The following is a 24,515-nucleotide window of genomic DNA, read 5'->3' as shown; positions in this document are numbered from 1 at the left end:
TCAATCAATTATTATGTTTGCTGAATTAGTCATAGAAAAAGAGAAAATTTCGTTGAATATGTCAACGCAAATTATGAGTCTTTCAGAGATTGCCTCCAATTATTTAACGCCAATATTCATCCATGCAATCCGCAAGCCTTTTGTACCACTAATTCAACAACCTTCAACCATCGAGCAAAGAAAGATGTCACTAGATCTCCCGATTTGATGAAGATTACTCTCACTATAAGGACCTTCAAGATCTTTATAAATACACTAGCTTGTATATTTATCGGGGGACAATCACTTTATTCTCTACAAGACTACCATATATGAACAAACACATCTCCTTTACCTATCTTTCTCTTCCTCAAGTACGCGTAGGCACGTCTATGGAGAACTCATCTCCTCACATCTCGTCATGGGCTATTTGTCAAGGATGGTTCACACCATTCTTTCATAGAACTACACCCATGGGTGAATTCTCCTTCTTGGAGATATGTAGGCAATTCTTCCCCGATTTAAACACACACACCCCCTCCCAATCAACCCCATTCTCCTCTCATCGAAGATCATGGGATAGTTTGACTGGGTTCTTGTCTCCATCCGCGGATATGCGCGAATTTGTTTCCAACATTCGTCATTTAAAGTTTCCGACATTTGCACGACAAATTTATGGTTTTGTCAGGTAAATACGCTTTAAGCAACGAAATATTCATGATAGCGCAAAGTATCGTTGCACATATGATAGATCAAAAGTTGCTACAATGATAAAAAGTTGAGAGGTACCCCTTAGAAAATGTCCAGCGACATCCAAGCTTATGTCACAGACATCCAAGCTTATGTCACAAGGAAATTTAAAAGACATCTTTTTCTTTGTGCGTATGGGATTGGTATATTTTTAGATTTATTACTAGATAATGACCGCCTGTGATATTAGTTTGTACTTGGTTCAAGGAAATCTCAAGTGATGACTCACATAAATTGCGAAATACACACACACACACACACACATACATACATTCAAATGATTTAGTTGATACATTAACGGTAAGAATTTCATATTTAGTACCGTTTAATTTTTAAGTTGCATTTAAAAATTATTTTTATAAATGAAGATAGTTAAGTCATTCAAATACATTAAATAAATCATGACTAAACGATTAATGATGAACCGTTAATTTATTTGATACATTTGAATGACTAAATAAATTATGTTTCGAATTATTTTTTGTAGAAATGATCTTGAAATAAAAACTAAAAAGTTAAACGATTTTGATTAGATTATAATTCAAAGTAATTAATCATAATATTTATCCTACGTATGTAATAAGTTGTGGCTAGAGCATCATTTGTTACTTTTGAACCAAATAATTTTCATTTCCTCGATGGTAGGTAGTAATATCAATATCAATATCGAAAATATTCGGACGTTGATTTTGTGACCAATACTTTCATCCTTGAAATATCAATACATTTCAATGTCGATATTTCCAAAGAAACCAATACTTTCATCCTTGAATTTGTGACCACAAATTGGGAGAAGAAGATTCAACAAAAGAAAACATTTTTCCAAGAATTTGTGACCACACACTGGGAGAAGAAGATTCAATCCAGACGCACAAAATTGTGACCACAAACTGGGAGAAGAAATTCAATCCAGACCCACAAAAGATACACATTTTTCCAAGACGCGTGGATATTTATATGAAGATGTAATTGATTGAAAATTTAAAGAAAAGGACAAGCAAGAACAAAGTTTGGCTGAAAACTCCACCCAGAAACCTTCATTTCCACATGACTTGAAACAATTAGTAATATTAAGAGTAGCTCAGTTACTTATTCTCAACTTTTTATATACTTTAATTTCCAATCAGTACATATGAGATCTATCGCGCAAGTGGCTCGGACTTTGAATTGCTTTTGTTTAGAAAAAAGAGCATCCAGCTTTCTGTTTTATACTATTTACCCAAGGTGATCAGTTTTCTTTTTTCCTGTTGGTAAAATACTAATTCACTAGCTAGGTAGAACTGTATACGAGACGATGCTAAAATGGAAATGTGTTTGGACCGTCCGTATAAGGTAAATTCTTGAGTTCCGGAACTTGGGTATATAAATGCATATACATCATGTCACCATGTAATTTAATCGGATAGCCATGTCACGTCCTCATATAGGAGGGGTGGGGGTTGGGGGAGAGTGAAGAAAGTTGAGGTTTTACTATAAAATTAGGGAAATGTTATTGGCACTTAAAAAATCTCATTTTACACTCCTCACAAGTGTATTTTTCGTTTCAAATATAGAAAGTTTGGAGTGTAGAATAAGATTTTTAGAGTGTCAATAACAATTCTCTAAAATTAATTGACAATATGAAAAATAGTCATATTATTTATAAGCACATACAATGTCTATTGCTTCTCCGATGCGAGATTCTCTTTCAACACATCTTCTCACATGCGGCGAATTTTCAAGTCTAACACTTGAATAAATATATCTAATATTTGTTTTTAATACAACAATATATTTACAAGAAGAATACCACTAGATGTGTTATTAATTGGCAACAAGATGTGTGTCGTGAGGATGAAATGTCTAGTGGTGATGTTCGATGGTAACAATAAAATAGTGGAAAGGGATCATCTCCGGTTCCCTTCCATCAAAGTCTCCTCATCAACTAATTCAGACCCTTAAAATTTGATCCAACGACTAAAAACACGGGTCCACTTTAAAAGTTATAACAACTTTAGCCGTTAAATCAAATTTCAAAGGCTCAGATTAGTTGATGGAGAGAATTTGATGGAAGAGATTCGGAGAGAATCCCTTTACAAACAATAGAATCTCAACACATGAGTTAAAAAAAAAAAAAATATATATATATATATATATATATATATATATATATATATAAAATAAGGAATCTTAACACCTAGAACATCCAGCCAAAAAGAACACATAAAACGGATTCATACGGAGGCCCAAAAGAAATTCTACAGCTCGAAAAGGAGCCCAACTGAATACGTATACGGGCCACGCCGTAAAGAGACCAACCCAGGCACATACGGAATTGGAAATTTAAAAGGAAAATTACCTATCCTAACCAGGAAGAATCAGAAGGGGAAGATTTAAAAAAAAAAAAAAACTAATGAAAATGATTTGATAATTTTGAATTTAACTATAAAGATAAAATAAAGGATAAAATGAATAGTACCATGATTGACTTTTTAGTATTAAAATGTGGTTTTTCGTTAAAGTGAACAGTAAGCTTTTCGTTAAAGTTCCTTTAAAAAAAAAGGAAAAGTTTCCTAATGAAAAAGGAAGCCAATACTTTCCTAATCCAAGCAGGATTAGATCCTTATATATACCAACAGCGTGCTCCTCTTATTTCCACAGCTCCAAGGGTTTCTGCTTGGAAGGAGTTGAAAGGCTTCTTATTTATGAGTTTGTTCCTAATGCAAGTCTCGACTACATCATATTTGGTATTATGCTTCAACATCTTCTTGTACATTTTAGCTTTATCTCAAAATTTTATCATAATTAACATACAACAAATATTATAACCTTGTATGTAGATCTAATTAAACGCGCACAAGGTGCCATAAGAGGAGAAATTTTTTAGTGTGTCTAAAACACAAGGTGGAACACCACATTACTTATATAGTAATGAGGCAAATGCTTATTTTCCCTAATCAATATTAGAAAGGACTAACTGGAAGGGTTCAAGTGGGCAAGGGACGCAAACAGCAGAAATTCATTATTATTCATCCTCCGCCTGCATCATATATATCTGCTTACCTCACCGACCAAAAACAAATCTCCTCAGGTCTTGGTATTCATGTAAAGCATTCAAGATCTAAATGGTGTAGCTTTGGTGCTAATTCGTAAAGTCCTGCCGATGAAAAAGTACCAACATGCACGCATGCATGCATGACATACAGAATTGGGGTTTATCAAGTTAATCTATCAACCAATTAGGACTTCCGCTTTTTGCCTATTGACGGCGACCTAATTCGATCCCAGCCAACAACATTTTACATTTCAATTTTCTCATAATATTTGAAACCGAATCAATTAATTTATACTTTCAAATTATTTGGACATATATGTTCCTTAAATTGATGGCATTGCAAGTTTGAGATCCATCATGGACTAACGTGTAAGCCATATTTGCTTCACAAAGACAAAAATATCTCATTATTGAGCTTCGACTTCTCCTAAATCGATCCTAAAACGAATATTGATCATACAATTTGGTCCAAAAAGTGCAAGTGTGGCTTCTACTTATGCCAGCCTAGAAATAGTTCTCACATATGACATGTCATCAATTTAACAGAGGAATGGACATTCAAACAGACATATATGAGATAAAAATTGATAAAATTTCAAAATTTTACAATACAATTTGAAAAATATAAAACCTAATAGCCCATTTTAAAACTAACTTAAATATGAAAGATGTAAAATGTAATTACCCTTTCTTATTATCTTCGTGGATTTGAGAAAAGCATATGCTGTGAAATTCACTAGCATATCATTCTATCAAAAACACATGGAAAGAAACTTAAAGGGGTTCAAAACTAAAGCATTGTCTGTCACACACTAAATAAAGCGACGAACATCAAGACACGAACATAGAATAAACAAATTAATTAACAAAAAAAAAGGAAAAAAAAAAGAAAAAAAGAAGAACATAGAATAGAGAAACCTTCATCAGAAAAGAAAGTACAAAAAACATATGGACTAACCTACATGCCAGTAATTGCAGGGTCTAGACTGTAACACTAACATCATTATGGAGATTTGGATCACTTATTTTACATTTTGCTATTTTCATTAGCCAATTTTATTGACCCACCTCACACAAAACCATAAGTCCGGATCTCTCTAATTCTCTCTTGTCAATGATTCGGATCTTCGAGTCTTTTGGCTCCAGACATAAAGATCCGGAGAGAATCTCAACACGTGTCAAACATTCTAACTAGTAGTCCACATGTCATGACATCATGTCTGTACCTACAAATATGAAAATCTGATGATTAAATGGTTGAAATTATGTGTTTTATTAGAAGTTATGAGAAACCTACCCTATGTTTTCTCATATAGTAGAACACAATTAATTCCTCATGCATGTCCTATATTTGAATTTGATCTGGATGCTGACCAATCACACACACATGTACATATAGCTCATGACAGCATAAACACATGAGATGAGTTCATCTGCGTGCAACTGAAAGGCAACAAGTAAATAATACAGTCTTTAGCTAGGCTTAGGATTCTTGTGGAGAAAGCAAACTCTCTACGGTTCATATATATATATATACTGCTCAGTGCTCACATGTATTGCTACAAGCTAATTGTAAATCATGTGATGTCACCAAAAAAAAAATAAGCATGTTACTTCAGTAATAATCCAATAATCAACAACCATATCATATGATTTACAAAAATTGGTCGAAATAGTTGGTCTCTTTAGCATTACCCAACATTATAACCTTGTTTTTAATTGAACATGTGCACAATTGGATTGGAATAGGTGCTACAAAATCATAGTAGGCATTTTCGAGGACTCATTTACCTTCATGAAGATTCTCGGCTAAGAATTATTCATGATGATCTCAAAGCTAGTTATATATATATTGAGTTCAAAGCTAGTAATATATTGATAGATGAAGAAATAAACCCCAAAATATCAAATTTTGGCATGGCAAAGTTGTTCATGCTTGATTGAACACAAGGCAACACCTATCGAATTGTGGGAACCTTGTAAGTACTTGACGAGGTTACATGGCTTATATTATATTTATGTTAATCTATGTCAATAATCCACCAATATGTTAGTGACAAAAACAACATTATTCTTGTTTTTGATATGCAGTGGATATGTTGCTCTATAATATGCAATGAATGGACACTTTTTTGTTAAGTCAGATGTCTGTAATTTTAGTGTCTTCGTTTTGGAGACAGTAAGCAGACAGAAAAATAATTGCTTTCATCATGAAGAGAACATTGAAGATCTTCTAAGCTATGTAAGTACTTAAAATAATGTGCATATTGCAACCAAGAAATATAAGTAAATCCCCTAATAATATTTCTACAAATTTTACAATCGTTGCAGGCATGGAAATGGTGGTGTGAAGGGACATCTTCAAATCTTATAGATCCCACATTGTCTAATGGTTCAAGAAATGAAATATTGAGATGCATCCACATTGGGTTACCATATGTGCAAGAAAATATAGCTAATAGGCCAACCATGAATGCTATTGTTCTTATGCTTAATAGTTACTCAGTCACACTTCCGGTACCCTCACAACTAGCATTTTTCAGGCATGGTAGCGTTGGATCTGACATGTCTTTGGGATGGAACATTAGTTCAGAGGTGATGACAACTGAGTCGGATCGGTTAAGAGCAGCTCTGTCAAAGCACCAGAAAATTAGGTTTCATTTGATCACCGAAGTATATCCTGATTCCTAGATAGTTGTTTAAGATGGAACTGTTTTTTTTTTTTTTTTTTTTTTGAAAGGTAAATTACATTTTACCACCTGTCACACTTTCAGTATCCTCCAAACCTGCATTTCATATGCAAAACAATGGTGAACCGGACATATCCACGATGACAGACTCCGATGAATCCAAAAACCTCCCCATCCTTGTGTCCAAAAATGAGCCTTCAAATATTACTGAACCATATCCTCGCTAGTTTTGAACCATATGGTTGTTGTGCGGAAGCGTCAAATATGAAACCAATAAGCTAATACAGCAAAATATGACAAAACAAATAATCCAAATGACACAAAGATTTATACTGGTTCGGTGTAAGCCTACGTCTAATTCAGAAACGGCAAGGAAGTTCCACTAATATCAAAATGAAAATTACAAATAGAATTCAACTCTCAAACTCCAAAACTCACATACACCCAATAACAAATGAAGAAGAAGAAAATATATACTAAATCCTTCTCTCCCAAAAGCCACAAAATGTAGCACAATCTCTTTGAATGAATGATTGCACAAATGAATAACAGAAAAACAGCAGCCCTCCTTTTATTTTTTTCGGCTGCTCTCTCCTCCTAATCTGCTAATGGCAGCTGCTGCTGCCTTGTAAAAAACCCTATCCACACCCGTGGCTTTTCACATGGACCAAAAAAGCAAGGCCCCTTAAATTGGCTGCTGGGCTTACAAATGACATAGGCCCAAATTAATTGAGCCACAAAACCAACAATGGTAGCATACTTTTTATACAATTATCATTTTGTATCTTGCTTCATGTTGGTGCTTGTTTTTAGTAAAACTGCTTCTCAGGTTATACAGTTATGCCTGTTTATTTCCATGGGGGTGTTATCTGTCTATCGACTATTGATCTCTGCTTTTGAACTGAAACCAAGTTACTCGATGAATAGAACTGGAATTATGATTCATTTTAGGCCAACTTGCACTATAAAAAGTTAACATATCAACGCACGAAAAGAATAGAAACTGGTTGCAACACTCTTTATCTTATTTCATAGACACGAAAGAAAGATCACTACAAAATTGTCAAGAATGTTACCCCATGAAGCTATATATATTACAAGACTTAATTCCTAAGATGTAACACCCGCCCCCTAGTTATAAAAATTTATGTTTGTAATTACCTCTAAATGCTTTAAATCTAGCAATTTGGTCCTTTTTGTCTACAAATCAGAATCCGAAAACATTGGATTCTTTCTCCCTCAAGCTGCCACTTGGCAGCATCACTCACCTCACTTCTCTCTCTGTTTCCCCCCCCCCCCCCGCGTGAACCCCCCTTCCTTCTTCTTCGTTTCTGTCTGTCCCGTCTCTCTCCCTCTCGGCTCTCTCTCATATCTCTCTTCTCTCCACCGCAGGCACACACACGCACACCATCTCCCCTGTGCGAGGAAGACCATCAGCACCATCAATCTCATCCTTCTCTTTTCCTCTTTCCTGTGCTGCAAACCCAGAAAACCGGAAAAGGAATTCCGGCAAGATTTCCTATTTCCCGGTTAGGTAAGCCTCAAATCTTCCCTATTTCGTCCTAGAATCTTGTGGGTTGGGTTTTAATTGAGTTTTAAGTGTGTTTTTGGAGGTTTTTAGAACAAAATCACCTCGGGTGTAGGCACACCCATCTCCGGCGATCCCGAGGGTGTCGGGGGAGATTCCGGCCATCTTCGGTCGTTCCACGACGAAAGGAAGGTATATAGTTACTCCCCTCGTCTTGCTCTTCGTTTTGATACCTAGATGGAGGTCTAGGGTTGCGTGTGGTGGTCGGCCGGAGCTGTTGAAGCTCCGGTGTTCTCTGGCGAAACCAGGCCCTCCAAGCCGTTTCTGAGTCAAGCAGGCCTTAGGCCCGTTTGGTGAGCCTAGCCCAATCCCCCTAACCCATTTGTTTTTCTTTTGTTTTTAATTAATTAGTTTAGGACCTAAAAGGCCTTCGGGCCATTAGGATTAGGGCCCGTAGCCCTCTAGCCCAACCTAAAAACCTTTTTAGTTTCTGTTATAGAAATAAGGCCTTGGGCCATTTTCTATTTAGGGCATTAGGCCCGTGTGTGTGTGTGTATAGAACCAAGCAGATTAGGCCTTGGGCCAATATGAGTTTCCAAACCCATTAACCCTTAGTTTAAAACCCAAAACCCCTAAGGCCTTTTTAGCCCAACCCAATCTAAGCCCAAATTTGACTTTGACATTTGACCAGTTGACCTTGACTGTTGACTTGGTCAACGGTCAACGTTGACTCGGTCAACTGTCAGAGTTGACTTTGAAGTTGACCGGTCAACAATCAACGTTGATTTTTTAATTGACTTTTCAGGGTTTTGTCCAGGACCTTTCATAAGCTAATTTCGACGTCCTGGACCCGTTTTTGAAGTCCGTTTTCTCAAATTCAATCGTTTAAATATAGTTTGACTAAAGGTACTCCTTTATGTGAATATGTGCAATTATTAGCGGTGATTCCGCTATACCTTTTTGGTACAGCTTTGCACCATCGGTGTACGGTGAGTGGACCCCTTCTAAAAATGCATGTTTTAATAATAGAAATGCATACATGAAAGACATGATTTAATGATTACGTTTTATGAAACGCTTTGAGATAACATGCTTACTAAGGCTAGTTTGAATTATTACTATTTTTCCTATAACCCATGTTCTTATAGAATATCCGATGGATGACGATATAATATTTAGAACATGTTTCGAACACCTCTATATAGTATAGATGATGGAAGACTTTATACTATGAAGTTGCTTTTCAATATATATATGTTCAATGATTTTGTATTTACCTAGTGGTCCTTTCCGCTAATGGACGTAGGGATAGATTTCGGTCATTCTCGGGCAACGGTTAGGTGTTGGCATAGTGCCTGGAGTGTGTTTCCTCTTGCTATTTAGCATAGGGACGGGGAGCCGGCATGGGGCATGAAGTGTATTTTCCTCTGACTGTCTGCTCAGAGACGGGGAGCCGGTATGGGGCCTGGGGGTTATCGGACAATTCACTAGTGATTATTATATATACAAGTTATGATTTGAGACATTGCACGGCATGCTAGGTTTCGGAAAACTTATGTTTATTATTATATGTGTGTTTTCATAAAACCTGAGGGTTAGTACGTTGATAACTGTTTTACTATTTATATATCAAATTGGTCCACTCATGTTTGTTTTGCGCCCCCTTCAAGACTTAGAATCGAGGCATACAGTCCTGGCATCCAGGCACTTCCGCATTGGTATCTTCAAGTCCTCTCGGTGTAGGACCCACTTCTGTGTTCATTCAATTTTTATATTAATTCTTTTAGTGTTCTAGATTAGATGTGTGCTCTGAACACGTTCCTTAAATGCATATTCCTTATTATTTTACATTTATAAGTTTTATCTATCCCTTGTTTTCAACATTTGCACTCAATAAATGGCTTTCGTCACCCTGGGGTGTCGGCCAGCACGTGCCTATTCTAGTATTCGGGGAATATCGGGGTCGGGGTGTGTCAGATTGTTATCAGAGCGTGGTTTGTTCAGAGCATACTTAGGATCTTCTCTTACTCTAGTAATGTGTTGGTTTTGACATCATTTGGATGTCATGACTTCCAGATTTAGTGCCATTTGGCGTAGTTGTGCAAATCTTCTCTGTTTGAATTGTCACATTCTGGTTGAATTACAAGAATTCCTATCGGGATTATGCCTCATCAGTGACGTGTTTGAATTGTTGGACGACTTTCATCATTGGATCGATACTCTACGACGTGCATTCCCTGGGAATGACGGGTATAGTCGGTGTTACTTGGAAGCGACGTGTTTTAGAAATCTCAATTTAAGGAAGTCTGGTCAAGATCAGCTGTAGATCCGAAATGGCGATGCCACTCTACAACATGCGTTTCCTAGGAAATGGCGAGCAGAGTCATATCTCTTGGAAATTGTTCGAAACATTCGAAGTGCGTGTTAGAGAAAGCGAGTAAGTGCTAGTTGTAATGACGACTAGTAAGTGGTAGTTAGTGGGAGCAAATCAATGTTCTCAGACTCATTACCATTGAAGAAATTCGTGTGAATCTTTATAACAATTCTTGGCGATTGTTCTATCGATAACCTTCTTGATTACTCCAATGACGAAGTCAAGTTCCTTAACCTTTGACCGTCAGCTTTACACCAAATTCTTCGAGTGTTGACTTCGTTTACATTAATTGCTTTTCTTGGGAAACTCCACGGTAGCAGACGATATTCTTATTAATTCCCCAAAATGGAGTTGTGATTCTTGTTGTTGTAGTTGGACTTGGATGATGAAGATCCAGTCTTGTTTGGATAATTAGACTCCTTGAACTTCACCTGGGTCTGGTACTCGGTGGTAAAACCCTAGCGCCTTGTCCATGAACTTTTCGGTAGAGGTGAACTTAGCCTCAAGTTTGTAGCTCAATTGACTAATGTTCTTGTCCATTAACTATTCAACCTTGTAATTTTCAGTGTAATGGCTTAAGACTTTACCATATTCCTCATTGTACGAAGATCGAACTTTACTCTGAACTTCTCTGGACTCATTGAGCCTTGGTTTGCTCAGAGGCATCATTTTAAGGTAGCCAATCGTGTCACTGCATGCGTACTCAGGCTGTTTTGTATCTTTCTTCTTCGTCATTCTATTGATTAAGAGGTTATATGTTTAATTTTTGAACTTTGAAGCAGCTCTCACAAAGTATCGTGAATTGCGAAATGTTTTTGGCCTTGTCAAATCTTATTAACAGTTCTTAACTATTCTTGATCTTAGACCTGTTTCCCTTTTTGGCTAAGAAACACATCAACCTTATTATGATGATTAGCCAAATAATCATAAACAATGACTTCTATTTCTGCATCTTCATTTCCTTTGCTTGTTTGTTTCTCAATATGAACTGGATCATGCCGGGACATTACACGAAGGGTGTAAAAAAAAAAAAAAAAACGTTTGTTCTCAGCGTGGTTTCTCGTTCAAATCGCAATATCTTGTACTCTAGACTTAATGGACTTGTTTTGATCCTTAAATTCTTGAGGGTTCTTTCGGCCTTCTCGACATGGTTTCTCACTCAATCAGTGAGAAATTCACAATCGATCGATTCGGTGGAAGTGTGCGACTAATTCTTATCGAGTTGGACAGGAATGTTAGGAGCATAATCTTTTCACAAACTTACCAAACTTACCAAAAAGAGTTCCACGTGGGTGTGAAGTTTGAGCCGTCTTTTGGTAAGGGACTAGTGAAAATTGTAGTGCATATGATCAACAGATTGCATCACTATCTTCACGCTGAATTGAATGGTCACCATTCATTATCTTGCTACAATTCATTGCCATCATATCTTACTTTGGTAGACCTTTTCGATGATGTGATGTGTTCGCCTCAACGCAGCTTTCCACTACCTCTCACCAGGATCTATTAGTTTGAGAGCACGTAGGCGTGAGGTTCGAGCGATCTTTTAGTAAGAGTTGGTTGAAGGTTTTAGTATTGAAGGTCAGCATATTGTATCACCATCTTACTAGAATTCATAGGCATCACATCGGTTATTTTCTAACGATATGTGTTCGTCTCAACGCATCTTTCCACTGCTTTACTTCCGAACCTTATTTTGTGAGTACGTGGTTGTCGAAACACTTCTAGTAGATCTGTTTGGTGCATTCTGATATGGCACTACAGCACGGTCGAGGCGAGAATTTGATAATCTTTACACTTTTCTCGAAAGGTGTGTGCTCTCTTTGGTTGTTAGGATGATCAATTGCGAGTTCTTCTTTCCACCAACTTTGGCCTTGTTTGACTAGAAATCTGCAACTAAGCAAAAATGGAAAGGTGGACTGAGCACTACAACAGCTCCCTAGAGATACCACTTGTTGGGAAAGATGACTTCTTGTTTTATGCTTACTTGGCTCGAGCTTTTGGGTCTACTACTAACATGGTAGCCACTTCTCTTGAATCCCAAGGTACGGTTTTCGAAAGGGTTGTTTACTGGTGAAACATTGGAGTAGTTGGCCACATTTGGAAGAACTGAGGAGGATATGATGCTTGGTGCTGGATAAAGTTTTACGACAACAGTTTTTGGTTTTGTTTAATTTGGGTATGGCACTATTGCGACATGGTACTAGAGTTTCTACATGTAACACTGGTTAGCAGAGGAGTATTGTGAACTGGTATTCGGATGATTGAATTTACGACATGTGAAATTGTGCACCCTCAAGAAATTACTGCTTGTTTACCGAGACAACAAATGTGTGATCGATATTGCGGGTGGCCGACTGTGGTATTGAAAACTTATTCGTTGGGTTCATTGAGCAAGTGAGCAGAAAGATCTATCTACGACAGCTGATACAGTTATGGATTTGTTATTCTTAGGACTCGATCTAAAGACACATCTATTCTTGGAATACGTGAGGTTACGAATTCTTGGGCGAGACCTTTTCTCATTTTTCAATCTTAGTTTTCAGTATAAGTATTTTAACTTCCTTTACTTTAGTTATTGTTTTTGTCATTTCAAATGTTCTGAGGAAAGTGTTTTTCATTTTCAGTTTTAAGTTCAGCACGAGTTTTCAACCTATATGTTAGTATATATATCTATTTTTGACGCTATAGTATTTTGCGTATTTATTTTTGACCTTACGTCAATATATGTTTTCAACTTTATATCTTATTAAAATATGTTTTCTACTTTTGCACTGATGGGAAAGAAAGTAAGAGCTTGGAGGAATGATAGAGGATTTTGCAACCCGCTCGCGACGGTGTGGCATATTCTCTTTGATGCATTCACTCTGACTTGATTTCTCTTATTACATATATTCTTCTTACTATTTTCGAGTATTTCAGTGTAGCAAGTGATTTTAAATTTCGGGGACGAAATTTTTATAAGGGGGGTAGATTGTAACACCTGCCCATTAGTTATAAAAATATATGTTTGTAATTACCCCTAAATGCTTTAAATCTAGCAATTTGGTCCTTTTTGTCTACAAATCAGAATCTGAAAACATTGGATTCTTTCTCCCTCAAGCTGCCATGTGGCATCACCCCCTTCACTCACCTCAATTCTCTCTCTGTCCCCCCCCCCCCCCCCGTGAACCCCCCTTCATTCTTCTTCTTCGTTTCTGTCTGTCCTGTCTCTCTCCCTCTCGGCTCTCTCTCATATCTCTCTTCTTTCCACCGCAAGCACACACACGCACACCATCTCCCCTGTGCGAGGAATACCATCATCACCATCAATCTCATCCTTCTTTTTTCCTCTTTCCCGTGCTGCAAACCCAGAAAACCGGAAAAGGAATTCTGGCGAGATTTCCTATTTCCCGGTTAGGTAAGCCTCAAATATTCCCTATTTCATCCTAGAATCTTGTGGGTTGGGTTTTAATTGAGTTTTATGTGTGTTTTTGGAGGTTTTTAGAACGAAATCACCTCGGGTGTAGACACACCCATCTTTGGCGATCTTGAGGGTGTCGGGGGAGATTCCGGCCATCTCCGACCGTTCCACGATGAAAGGAAGGTATATAGTTACTCCCCTCATCTTGCTCTTCGTTTTGATACCTAGATCGAGGTCTAGGGTTGCGTGTGGTTGTCGGCCGGAGCTGTTGAAGCTTCGGTGTTCTCCGACGAAACCAGGCCCTCCAGGCCGTTTCTGAGTCAAGTGGGCCTTAGGCCCGTGTGGTGAGCCTAGCCCGATTCCCCCTAACCCATTTGTTTTTCTTTTGTTTTTAATTAATTAATTTAGGACCTAAAAGGTCTTCGGGCCATTAGGATTAGGGCATTAGGCCCGTGTGTGTGTGTGTGTGTAGAACTAAGCAGATTAGGCCTTGGGCCAATCTGAGTTCCCAAACCCATTAACCCTTAGTTTAAAACCTAAAACCCTTAAGGCCCTTTCAGCCCAACCCAATCCAAGCCCAAATTTGACTTTGACCTTTGACCAGTTGACCTTGACTGTTGACTCGGTCAATGGTCAACGTTGACTCGATCAACTGTCTGAGTTAACTTTTCGGGGTTTCGTTCAGGACCTTTCATAGGCTAATTTCGACGTCCTGGATCCGTTTTGGAAGTCCGTTTTCTCAAATTCAATCGTTTGAATATAGTTTGACTAAAGGTACTCCTTTATGTGAATAGGTGCAATTATTAACAGTGATTCCACTATACCTTTTTGGTACAGCTTTGCACCATCGGTGTACGGTGAGTGGACCCCTTCTAAAAATGCATGTTTTAATAGTAGAAATGTATACATGAAAAACATGATTTAATGATTACGTTTTATGAAACACTTTAAGATAACATGCTTACTAAGGCTAGTTTGAATTATTACTATTTTTCCTATAACCCATGTTCTTATAGAATATCCGGTAGATGACGATATAATATTTAGAACATGTTTCGAACACCTCTTTATAGTATAGATGATGGATGACTTTATACTATGAAGTTGCTTTTCAATATATATATGTTCAATGGTTTTGTATTTACCTAGTGGTCCTTTCCGCTACGGGACATAGGGATAGATTCCGGTCCGTCCCGGGCGATGGTTTGATGTTGGCATAGGGCCTGGAGTGTGTTTCTTTTGGCTATTTAGCATAGGAACGGGGAGCCGGCATGGGGCCTGAAGTGTATTTTCCTCTGACTGTCTGCTCAGAGACGGGGAGCCGACATGGGGCCTAGGGGTTATCGGACAATTCACTAGTGATTATTATATATACAAGTTATGATTTGAGATTTTGCACGGCATGCTAGGTTTCGGAAAACCTATGTTTATCATTATATATGTGTTTTCATAAAACCTGGGGGTTAGTACGTTGATAACTGTTTTACTATTTATATATCAAATTGGTCCACTCATGTTTGTTTTGCGCTCCCTTCATGACTTAGAATCGAGGCATACAATCCTGACATCCAGGCACTTCTGCATCGGTATCTTCGAGTCCTCTCGGTGTAAGACCCACTTCTGTGTTCATTCAATTTTTATATTAATTCTTTTAGTGTTCTAGATTAGATGTGTGCTCTGAACACGTTCCTTAAATGCATATTCCTTATTATTTTACATTTATAAGTTTTATCTATCCCTTGTTTTCAGCATTTGCACTCAATAAATGGCTTTCGTCACCCTCGAGTGTCGGGCAACACGTGCCTATTCTGATAATCAGGGAATATCGGGGTCGGGACGTGTCATAAGAAGGTACACGATGTGTATTTCTGAACACCTGATTTTGTAACAAAGGGGAGAGCAATATTTTAAGCTTTGATAACAAATAATTAAGAAAGTAAGTGATCATAATCTTTATCTTAAGTATGTAATAAGTTCTGGCTAGACCATTTTATAAAAAAAAAACCTCGGCAGTACGGGGAAAAATTATGGCTAGACCATCATTTGTTGGTTATGAACCAAATAGTCGTATGAAATGATCAGTGATATCAATATTAATATTAAAATATTCAGACGTTGAATTTGTATATATTTCCATGGAAACCAATTCTTTTCATCCTTGAATTTGTGACCACAAACTGGGAGAAGAAGGTTCAAACCAGATCCACCAAAGACAAACCTTTTCCAAGAGGCGTGAAGACTAAATATTAATATGAAGATGTAATTATTGAAAGTCTGATGGAAAAAAACAAGCACGAACAAAGTTTGGCTGAAATATGCACCCAGAAAAGAAAAGGGGCTTCATTTCCACACGACTCTACGCTCCTGTCCATTCATGATGACGTCTCAACCATGACTTACATGAAGAAGAAGACGACAAAGATTAAACAGTCAATTTTCAATCCCCCGGAACCTCAAGGCATCTTTTTTTTTTAAAGAACCTCAACGAAAAGTTGTCACATCTTTTTTTTTTTTTTTTTTTAAGTAACTTACCGTTTGGTACGTGGGACGAGCCGTTCTGTCTCACGTTTGGTGCGCCTAAAAACTGTGGAACGGGTTGTCCCATGGGACAAAATTTGGCTGATTTTTCATTCCACCTCTTCCCTTGGAACGACCCGTTCCACATCCGTAGAACATAAATTTATAACATTTTATGACAAAATTTCTCCTTATGTATTTCAATATTTACATCATCTGTTCCGTCCCGTCTGCGTACCAAACGGTACCTAACGAAAAACTTCTAGTACTATTCACTTTAACGAAAAATTATATTTTTACACTAAAAAATCAATCATGGTACTTTTCATTTTGCTCTTTATTTTGTCATTATCATTAAAATTCAAAATTTTCCAACATTTTTCATTAATTTTCTCTTTTTTTATGAGATTTTTCTTCTTTCAAGTGCGAACGTCAACAAAATTATCATAAACTGCATATTTAGGTGATACTAGCAAAAACGTCCGCGTTGCGCTGCCGGGAATGCCACAAGAATAATCTTATACGATCTAATTGTTTTTGTTACTCCTAGTTCTTTTTGGCATCGTGTGCAAAACAAAACGTAAACTCCAAGCAACAAATTGATAGCTGAGAAGAAACAAATGACCGCATAAATTAAATTTCAAATCTTCCATCACACCAATATGAATCTGAATTAAAAGACGGTTCCCAAAACTCAATACCTCCAAGATTTGTGATTCCCCAAAACCCCCAAATGCATGTATTCATATCCAGGCGAAACTAAATTTGTACCTAAAAACATTCAAAAGTAAATTACATTGACAATGTCAACCGAAATCAGTAAGGAAGAGCAATATTAGCAAACATGGAGTACTACCTCAGAAGGAATCCCGTTTTCCATAGTGTTCTGCTCCTTTATGAACCCTATAATGGCTACACAGATGCCATCCAGAGTCTCCAGGGTGAAAATATCGAATCTTTTACTTATTGGTGCAGACGAAAACTCTCTCCTAGCTTCGTGCCTGAAATTCAACATAACAATTAACAATAATTCCTGCAAAAACAGAATTATAAAAAATAAGAACTCAAAATGATTAAATTACAGAAATTAACAATCACGTCGGAAAACTTGAACCCTCCCGCAATCAGTCCTTGGTTGATACCCAGGTTCTGGTTCACAACTAAATTAAAAAACATTCACATAATCATGAGACATCATTCCAACTCATTTCATAAGCCCACAAGAAAATCTAAAATGAAACTATGATTTCCACCACAAAGAAGTTGGAATTGTCTACCGTCACCACCCTGTTTTCCCTGCCCAGAAATTGGAAGAATCCAATCTTGGACCCATATTCTCACACTAAATAGCGAAAAAAATTCAAAAGTTTTAAGAAATTGGGAGCCAAAATTCCATAATTAACCAAAACAAAGAAAAATATCTAAAACTCAGATTTGAAAACATAGAAATAAACATATATGCCACTCGCCATTTCAATGGCTTTTGGTTCTGTAAGGTTATCTATTTGACTGCTGCAGGGTATACGAAACCAAGTGTAAAATAAATGGAGCATGTTCAGAAAATAACCTAGATGAAAACCCAAAAAATCAGAAGAAAGAAGACCCAAAAAAAAAAAAAACATGTTCCTAAATTTCTTGTTGAGGTTTTATCAGAAATTTGTAAATCAAAATTAAATTCCAAACAATCAGAGCATACAAATTTAATAACCCAAAAAGTTAATGAAACCAAACCTATTTCAATTCCAATATAATCCAGAACACCAAATTCGCTTACCTTAGTCAAGCGGGTTTTGGAAAATGTTGCGGAGACCGGTGGTGCAGGAAGATACACACATTTGTTGTGGCACCCTTCGTTGGATTTGGGTGAAGTGGTGGCAGTGATTGCGGTGGTCTGGGTGAACTGGTGGAGAAGCAAGCGGTGGTTTTGTCGTTCAGAGTGTTTGAAAGTAGGGGTGGGTTCAAAAAACCAAAAACCGAAAAAAACCGAACCGAACACCAAATCGAAACCGAAAAAACCGAACCGAATTGAAAAAACCGAACCGAACCGAATTAATTAAATTAATATTTTTTTATATTTTATTCATTTAAGTATCTGTTTTGGATATGGTTTTTACTGTGCTCTTGGAAGATAAATCAATGAATCAAATGCTGATGGCTGTCATGCCTCTTTTATGTTTTCAGGGGGAACCTGGTTTCCTTGCTTCCCAAGTACTTATTTCTTGACGTGGTCATTTATATCATCTAATCAATCATCTTACATTATTATCATTATGTTTGGCAGGACCGACTTCATTTGCACCTGTAATTGGACAGGCCATGACCATTGTTGAGGAGAGTGGTGGCCAATACCATGTCTTATTCATAATTGCAGATGGCCAGGTAACTTGCCTTATTCTTGTTGTACTTAGTGAAGTATGCAATTAGAGGGACAGACCTGCGCCTTTTGGTTTTAGAGTCTAACACAGTTCAGGAGTGGGCTTCATATTTTTAGTTTCAAAACACACTAATGGTCACTGCTCTAAATGAATCATGAAAAACTTTATCAGTTAAGAAGTCGGTCAGACATGCGGGTTATGCTATAATAATAGCATCTTCTTTAGATCTGTTAATGGTGGCTGCACTAGCTGCTACTAAGATAATAAGTCGTGTAACGAGCTTTGCTTATCCTTGCTCTCATGTTTTACGATGGCTTGCAGGCTGAGCCCTCAGGAACAGAACACGGGGAATGAAATGGTTGAATTGTTGTGAAAAATTTACTGTAAAATTGGATGAGTAAAAAGGGAATGAAATGGTTGAATTTTACTGTGAAAAACCGAACCGGACCGAAACCAAACTGAAAAAAACTGAAACAAACAAAAACCGAAGAAAAATCGAACCAAACCAAACCGAACAGTAATTTCGGTTTGGTTTCCGGTTTCAACCAAAAACCGAACCGAACGGAACCGAATCCACCCCTATTTGAAAGTGTTGAAAAGAGTTGAAAGATGAGGAAAGCACACGTAAGATGGCAACACCAGCGCACAATCATATAAAAGCAACATGTGCCCCATGCCCTTTTTCGTCATTTCACCTGGACCGGTATTTGGCTTTGGATCCAAATTAAAATTAGAACTTAGGTTGGAATTGATTTTTCGGGTGGGGTGGGAAGAGGTCAAGTAGGTTTTAGGCCATAGGAGCGGGGTGGGGGGTGGGGGCGGGGGTTAAAGTAGGTTTTAGGCGATAGGTTTGGAGTTAGCCCAAGTTTCTTACATTCAATGTACGACATTTCAAAGATTTTTTTGGCACCCGAAAATCACTCTTGCCTGCTATTACTTTCGTAAGGATTGACATATGTACAAAAGAAAACTAATGAAAAAGGTTTGAAAACTTTGAATTTTAACGATAAGGACAAAATAAAGGGTAAAGTGAATAGTACAATATTTGACTTTTTAGTGTAAAAATATGATTTTTTGTTAAAGTGAACAGTACCACGGGCTTTTCGTTAAAACTCCATGGCCCGCAACAGCATACTGCTACTTAGTGTTGAGAGTTATCCCACATCGGTGATGAACAAAGTTTATTATGTGCTTATATGGTATTGGGCTACTCCCCATATAGCCAATTGGTTTTATGGTGGAACCTCAATTTCATCATGGTATCAAAGCGGGTTGTCCTCGTGTGAAGCCAAACGGCCACACGCACTTCACTTCACTAAGTTGTTGTCCACGTGTAGGCTTGAAAATCCGCCACAAGTATGGAGGTGGGTTGAGAGTTTTCCCACATCAATGAGGGACAAGATTTGCTATATGCTTATATGGTTTTAAGCTACTCCCTATATAATCAATTGGTTTTACGGTGAAACCTCAATTTCATCACTTAGTAGCCTAATTAGTCAATTGGCATAATTTTTCAACTGATTTTTCTAAATATCGTGTATTCAAGCGGCGGCTATCAATGTCGTTACCTATTTATATTTATCTGTACTTTTGGTTTCTTCCCGTGTAGGTGGGTTGATTATATAGAAGGTGCAATCAACGCTAGCCACCATTTGAACGAGTAGATTATATGGTACGCTTCTACCAAACGTGGGATTTTTTCCGTCCATCCACCCACATCCTAACATAATTATATTGAGCCACAAAACCCCAACCGTGTTACTTCGGACTTGAGCAGGAGAAATGGATTCCTCGAGATCATTGCTTTTCTTCGTTCTTCCTAGTATCTTCAACCTTCTAGCTCCCACCCTGGCTCAATTCGACAATCGCACCTGCACTAGCGCAGCTGAATACTGCTGGATATGTTCTGATACTGCAGGCAACTACACACCAGGTGATATGTACCATTCCAACCTCCAGAGGATCTTCTCTTCCTTCTCAGACACCCGAAGCAGCTCTGGGTTCTACAATTCTTCAGCGGGACAAGACTCCAACAAAGTCAATGCCATTGCATTATGCAGAGGAGACCTTGCACTTGGCGGTTGTCGCACTTGCGTCAATGAGTCCAGTCACATTCTCTTGCATAATTGTTCAAATCATAAGGAAGCATGGGGAGAGGGTTGTATGGTTCGATACTCGTACAACGTAATATTTGGTATTGAGCAAAAGGTCCCAACTAAGTTTTTGCCTGGCCCAAATTTAGCTGAAAACGCTCAACAGTTTGAGGTGGTACTCAATCCTTTGTTGGGTATTTTAAGTGAGAAAGCTGCATCAGGGAATTCTCTTAAAAAATTTGCGGCAGGACATGCAACTGTCCCGAATGCCGAAACAATATATGCATTTGCCCAGTGCACTCCAGATATAAACCAGCAAAACTGCAGCAATTGCCTCAAAGATTCCGTCTCAATTATTCCGGGATGTTGCGGTGGAAAAAAAGGAGGAAGAGTTCTTAAACCCAGCTGTGATTTAAGGTACGAGGATGGTCTTTTCTTCGATCCTTCCGCTGCTTCGTCAATAAATATTTCAGATCCATCAGCACCAGCAGGTCCAGCACCAGCACCCAAAGGAGGTATGCTAGTATTGAAATGAATTGCTATTTCAGGTCCCCTGCATATGCTTAAACGCAGTTGATGCCTTACAATTATGTGGTGTGATTCTTGATAAAACTACGCATGTGATTTACAATATTTCAGGATCAAATAAGAGTAATACAAGAGAAATTGTCATCATCATCACTGTGGTTTTGGTTGCCATCGCTATTATCATGAGCAGCACATGTATTTTCTTAAGAATGAGGAAACGAAGAGTAAAATTACTTGAAGTTGAAGGTAATAAGTTCAACATGTTTTATCGTCACACTCTGATCAATAAAATGCATTTATCTCATCCAAAGTTTGGAAACATTTGTTATTTTTCAGATAGCGAGAATTCAGATCAAGTTAATTTGTTGGAGTCGTTGCAATATGACTTCGAAACTATACAATCTGCAACAGATGACTTCTCTGATGTAAATAAGCTTGGACGAGGTGGATTTGGAGCTGTTTACAAGGTAACAAAACAAATAAATTCCACAAGAAAGATGACACTTAACAATTGTTTCCTTACCATTTTTTTTTTCCTGTCAAACATTCAGGGACGGCTATTTAATGGGCAACTTATAGCCGTGAAAAGGCTGGCTAATAATTCTCAACAAGGCGATCGTGAATTTAAGAACGAGGTCGAGTTGCTTGCTCAGCTTCAACACCGGAATCTAGTAAGGCTCCTTGGATTTTGCTTGAAATCAGATGAAAGACTCCTCATTTACGAATACGTGGCTAACGCAAGTCTTGATAACTTCATTTTTGGTATATTTGCTCTAGCTCTTTGTTGGTTATATATTTTATAGTAATTTCTTTTTTTATTTTTAAAAAAGCTACTTTTATCACATTTCTACCATCATTTGTACCAAATTTCTAATAGAGATGAGACCCACACGTGTTGGTGAGCTCTACCTCTATTAGAGATATGATACAAATATTGATGGTACAAATATGTGCTAAGTGTAGCATTACTCATTTCTTATAGATAAAAAAAATCTCATATTTCATTACCTAAACCATTTTTATTAGACCCCAAAAATCATGTTCATTTGGATTGGGAAACACGTTACAAGATCATACGAGGCATTGCTCGAGGGATCCTTTACCTTCATGAAGATTCTCGGGTTCGAATTATTCATCGTGATCTCAAAGCAAGCAACATTTTGTTAGATGAAGATATGAACCCCAAAATTGCTGATTTTGGTATGGCCAGATTGTTTGTTATCGATCAAACTCAAGGAGATACAAGGACAATTGTGGGAACCTAGTAAGTAACATTGCAAGCTATCTTACACTTTAGTTTTGTGCTTTGATTACAGTGGAATTTAAAAAAAATTCAAGTTTTCATTACAAAAGAAGAAACTTACATTCTTATAACCTGAATATTATCTCGCAGTGGATATATGGCTCCAGAGTATGTAATTCATGGACGTTTCTCAGTCAAAACTGATGTCTTCAGTTTTGGTGTGTTAGTTCTTGAAATTATTAGTGGTAAAAGGATTGGAAGTTTTCGATATGGTGAAAATGAAGAGGACCTTTTAAGCTATGTGAGTATGAGTATGATCAAGTTGGTTATTCCCTCTTTTGCCTGCCAAAGAAAAATTAACTAGTTGTAAGAATTTTCCTTTTAACTATATTGATGAACTTTTATAGGCCTGGAGAAATTGGATGGAGGAAACACCTCAAAATATCATAGATCCTACGTTGACGACAAGTTCAAGAACTGAAACAATGAGATGCATCCACATTGGTTTACTTTGTGTGCAACAAAATGTGGTTGACAGACCGACGGTGGCTTCAGTTGTATCCATGTTTAATAGTCATTCTCTCACACTTTCAGTGCCCTCACGACCTGCATTTTATTTGCAAGACAACGGTCGATCAGACATATTGTTGACAAGATTGACAGAGTCTAATGAATCGAAAAGTAGCTCCGTCTATGTGACGCAAAATGAGCCTTCAAATATTACTGAACCATATCCTCGCTAGTGATGACTGATGAACCGTATGGGAACACATATATAAAGGTTTTTTTTTTTTTTGTTTTTTTTTTTGTAGCACAAGTCATTTTCTTGTATTCTTGCTTCAAAGTTGGTGAGTTTATTCTTGTAGCTTATATTTATAGAAAACTTTTACAGTAAAAGTAACGGATGTCTGTTCCCTCTCCCAATCAATTATTATGTTTTCTGAATTAGTCATAGAAAAGAGAAAATCACGTTGAATATGTCAACGCAAATTATGAGAGCCTTTCAGGGATGCCTCCTATTATTTAACGTCAATATTCATGCATGCCTTTTGCACCACTAATTCAACAATCTTCAACCATCGAGCAAGCAAAGATGTCACTTGATCTCCATCACTAAAAAACCACCTTAATTATTTCTAATTATGTTCCTTTTGCACCACCAGTTCAGGAACTGTTAGGGATTCGATCAAACAAATTAAGATGTCATTAGTTAATTTTCATGGTCCCACCCTAATAATTGTATCCCTTTCATTCATCGGCCTATCCAAACTTGTTATCTGTTCCAATTCGATTCACTACATCCACCACTATTGCTCCTTAGAAGTTAACAAAGCCCAAAACGGCTCGTTCCAAGACAACGTTAACAAACTCCTCACCGAACTCTCCTCGAAATCCTCGGGCACCAGCTTCTACAACTCCACCTCCGGAGACAACGACAAAAAAGTGTACGGCCTGTACCTTTGTCGAGGTTCTGTCAAGTCCGGAGTCTGCCACGACTGCATCGACTCCGCTGCCAAGAACCTCAAACAAAATTGCACCAACAACAGGGAATCTATCGTTTGGTATGAGGAAATGCATGTTGGGATATTCGAACCGCTCCATCTCTGCCACGGAGGAGGAGCTTCCGTGGCGATATTGGTGCAGTGTGAACAAAGAGTCAAACGAAGACCAGTTTAATCAGAGCTTGTTGAGTTTGATGAATGGTCTTGTGGACAAAGCTGTTGGCAATACCACACCAATTTATTTTGCAACCGGGGATGACAAGAAAGGCAACGGAGGGACGTCGATATATTGTTTGTTGCAATGTACTCCGGACATAAATGGGACTGGCTGTCAAAGGTGTTTGAGGGCAGGTATCGGTTGGTATCAGGAGACTTGTGAGGTGAGGGAAGAACATGGGGTATGATTTTTTCGCCAAGCTGTCAGTTGAGGTACGGGCCTGACCTCTTTTACGGGGAAGGAAAACCAACCAAAAGTGGTGGTAAGTATTATGATTAAAAT

General features: G+C 37.7%; 1 protein-coding gene, 1 long non-coding RNA gene and 1 pseudogene across 2 annotated transcripts; 2 read left to right on the top strand and 1 right to left on the bottom strand.

The window, feature by feature from the left end:
* Positions 1 to 452: 452 nt before the first annotated feature.
* LOC139188730 (cysteine-rich receptor-like protein kinase 10) lies at positions 453 to 6,454 on the top strand (annotated as a pseudogene).
* A 10,442-nt stretch (positions 6,455 to 16,896) lies between these two features.
* LOC139188885 (uncharacterized) lies at positions 16,897 to 18,215 on the bottom strand. Its single transcript, XR_011572261.1, has 3 exons — positions 18,050 to 18,215; positions 17,132 to 17,276; positions 16,897 to 17,046 (listed from the first exon to the last, which is right to left on the bottom strand). It is a non-coding gene; the product is annotated as an uncharacterized lncRNA (long non-coding RNA).
* A 2,093-nt stretch (positions 18,216 to 20,308) lies between these two features.
* Positions 20,309 to 23,411, top strand: LOC114827806 (cysteine-rich receptor-like protein kinase 26). Its single transcript, XM_029110441.2, has 7 exons — positions 20,309 to 21,258; positions 21,383 to 21,517; positions 21,608 to 21,738; positions 21,823 to 22,033; positions 22,298 to 22,535; positions 22,665 to 22,815; positions 22,922 to 23,411. The coding sequence occupies exons 1-7, from the start codon at positions 20,433 to 20,435 to the stop codon at positions 23,255 to 23,257; spliced, it is 2,028 nt and encodes a 675-aa protein (XP_028966274.1). The 5' UTR covers positions 20,309 to 20,432; the 3' UTR covers positions 23,258 to 23,411.
* Positions 23,412 to 24,515: the final 1,104 nt, after the last annotated feature.

This window comes from Malus domestica, chromosome 10 (genome assembly GCF_042453785.1).
Source record: "Malus domestica chromosome 10, GDT2T_hap1".
Taxonomy (NCBI): Eukaryota; Viridiplantae; Streptophyta; class Magnoliopsida; order Rosales; family Rosaceae; genus Malus; species Malus domestica.
The sequence above is the reverse complement of the archived record's forward strand: the minus strand, read 5'-3'. Positions and strand labels throughout refer to the sequence as shown.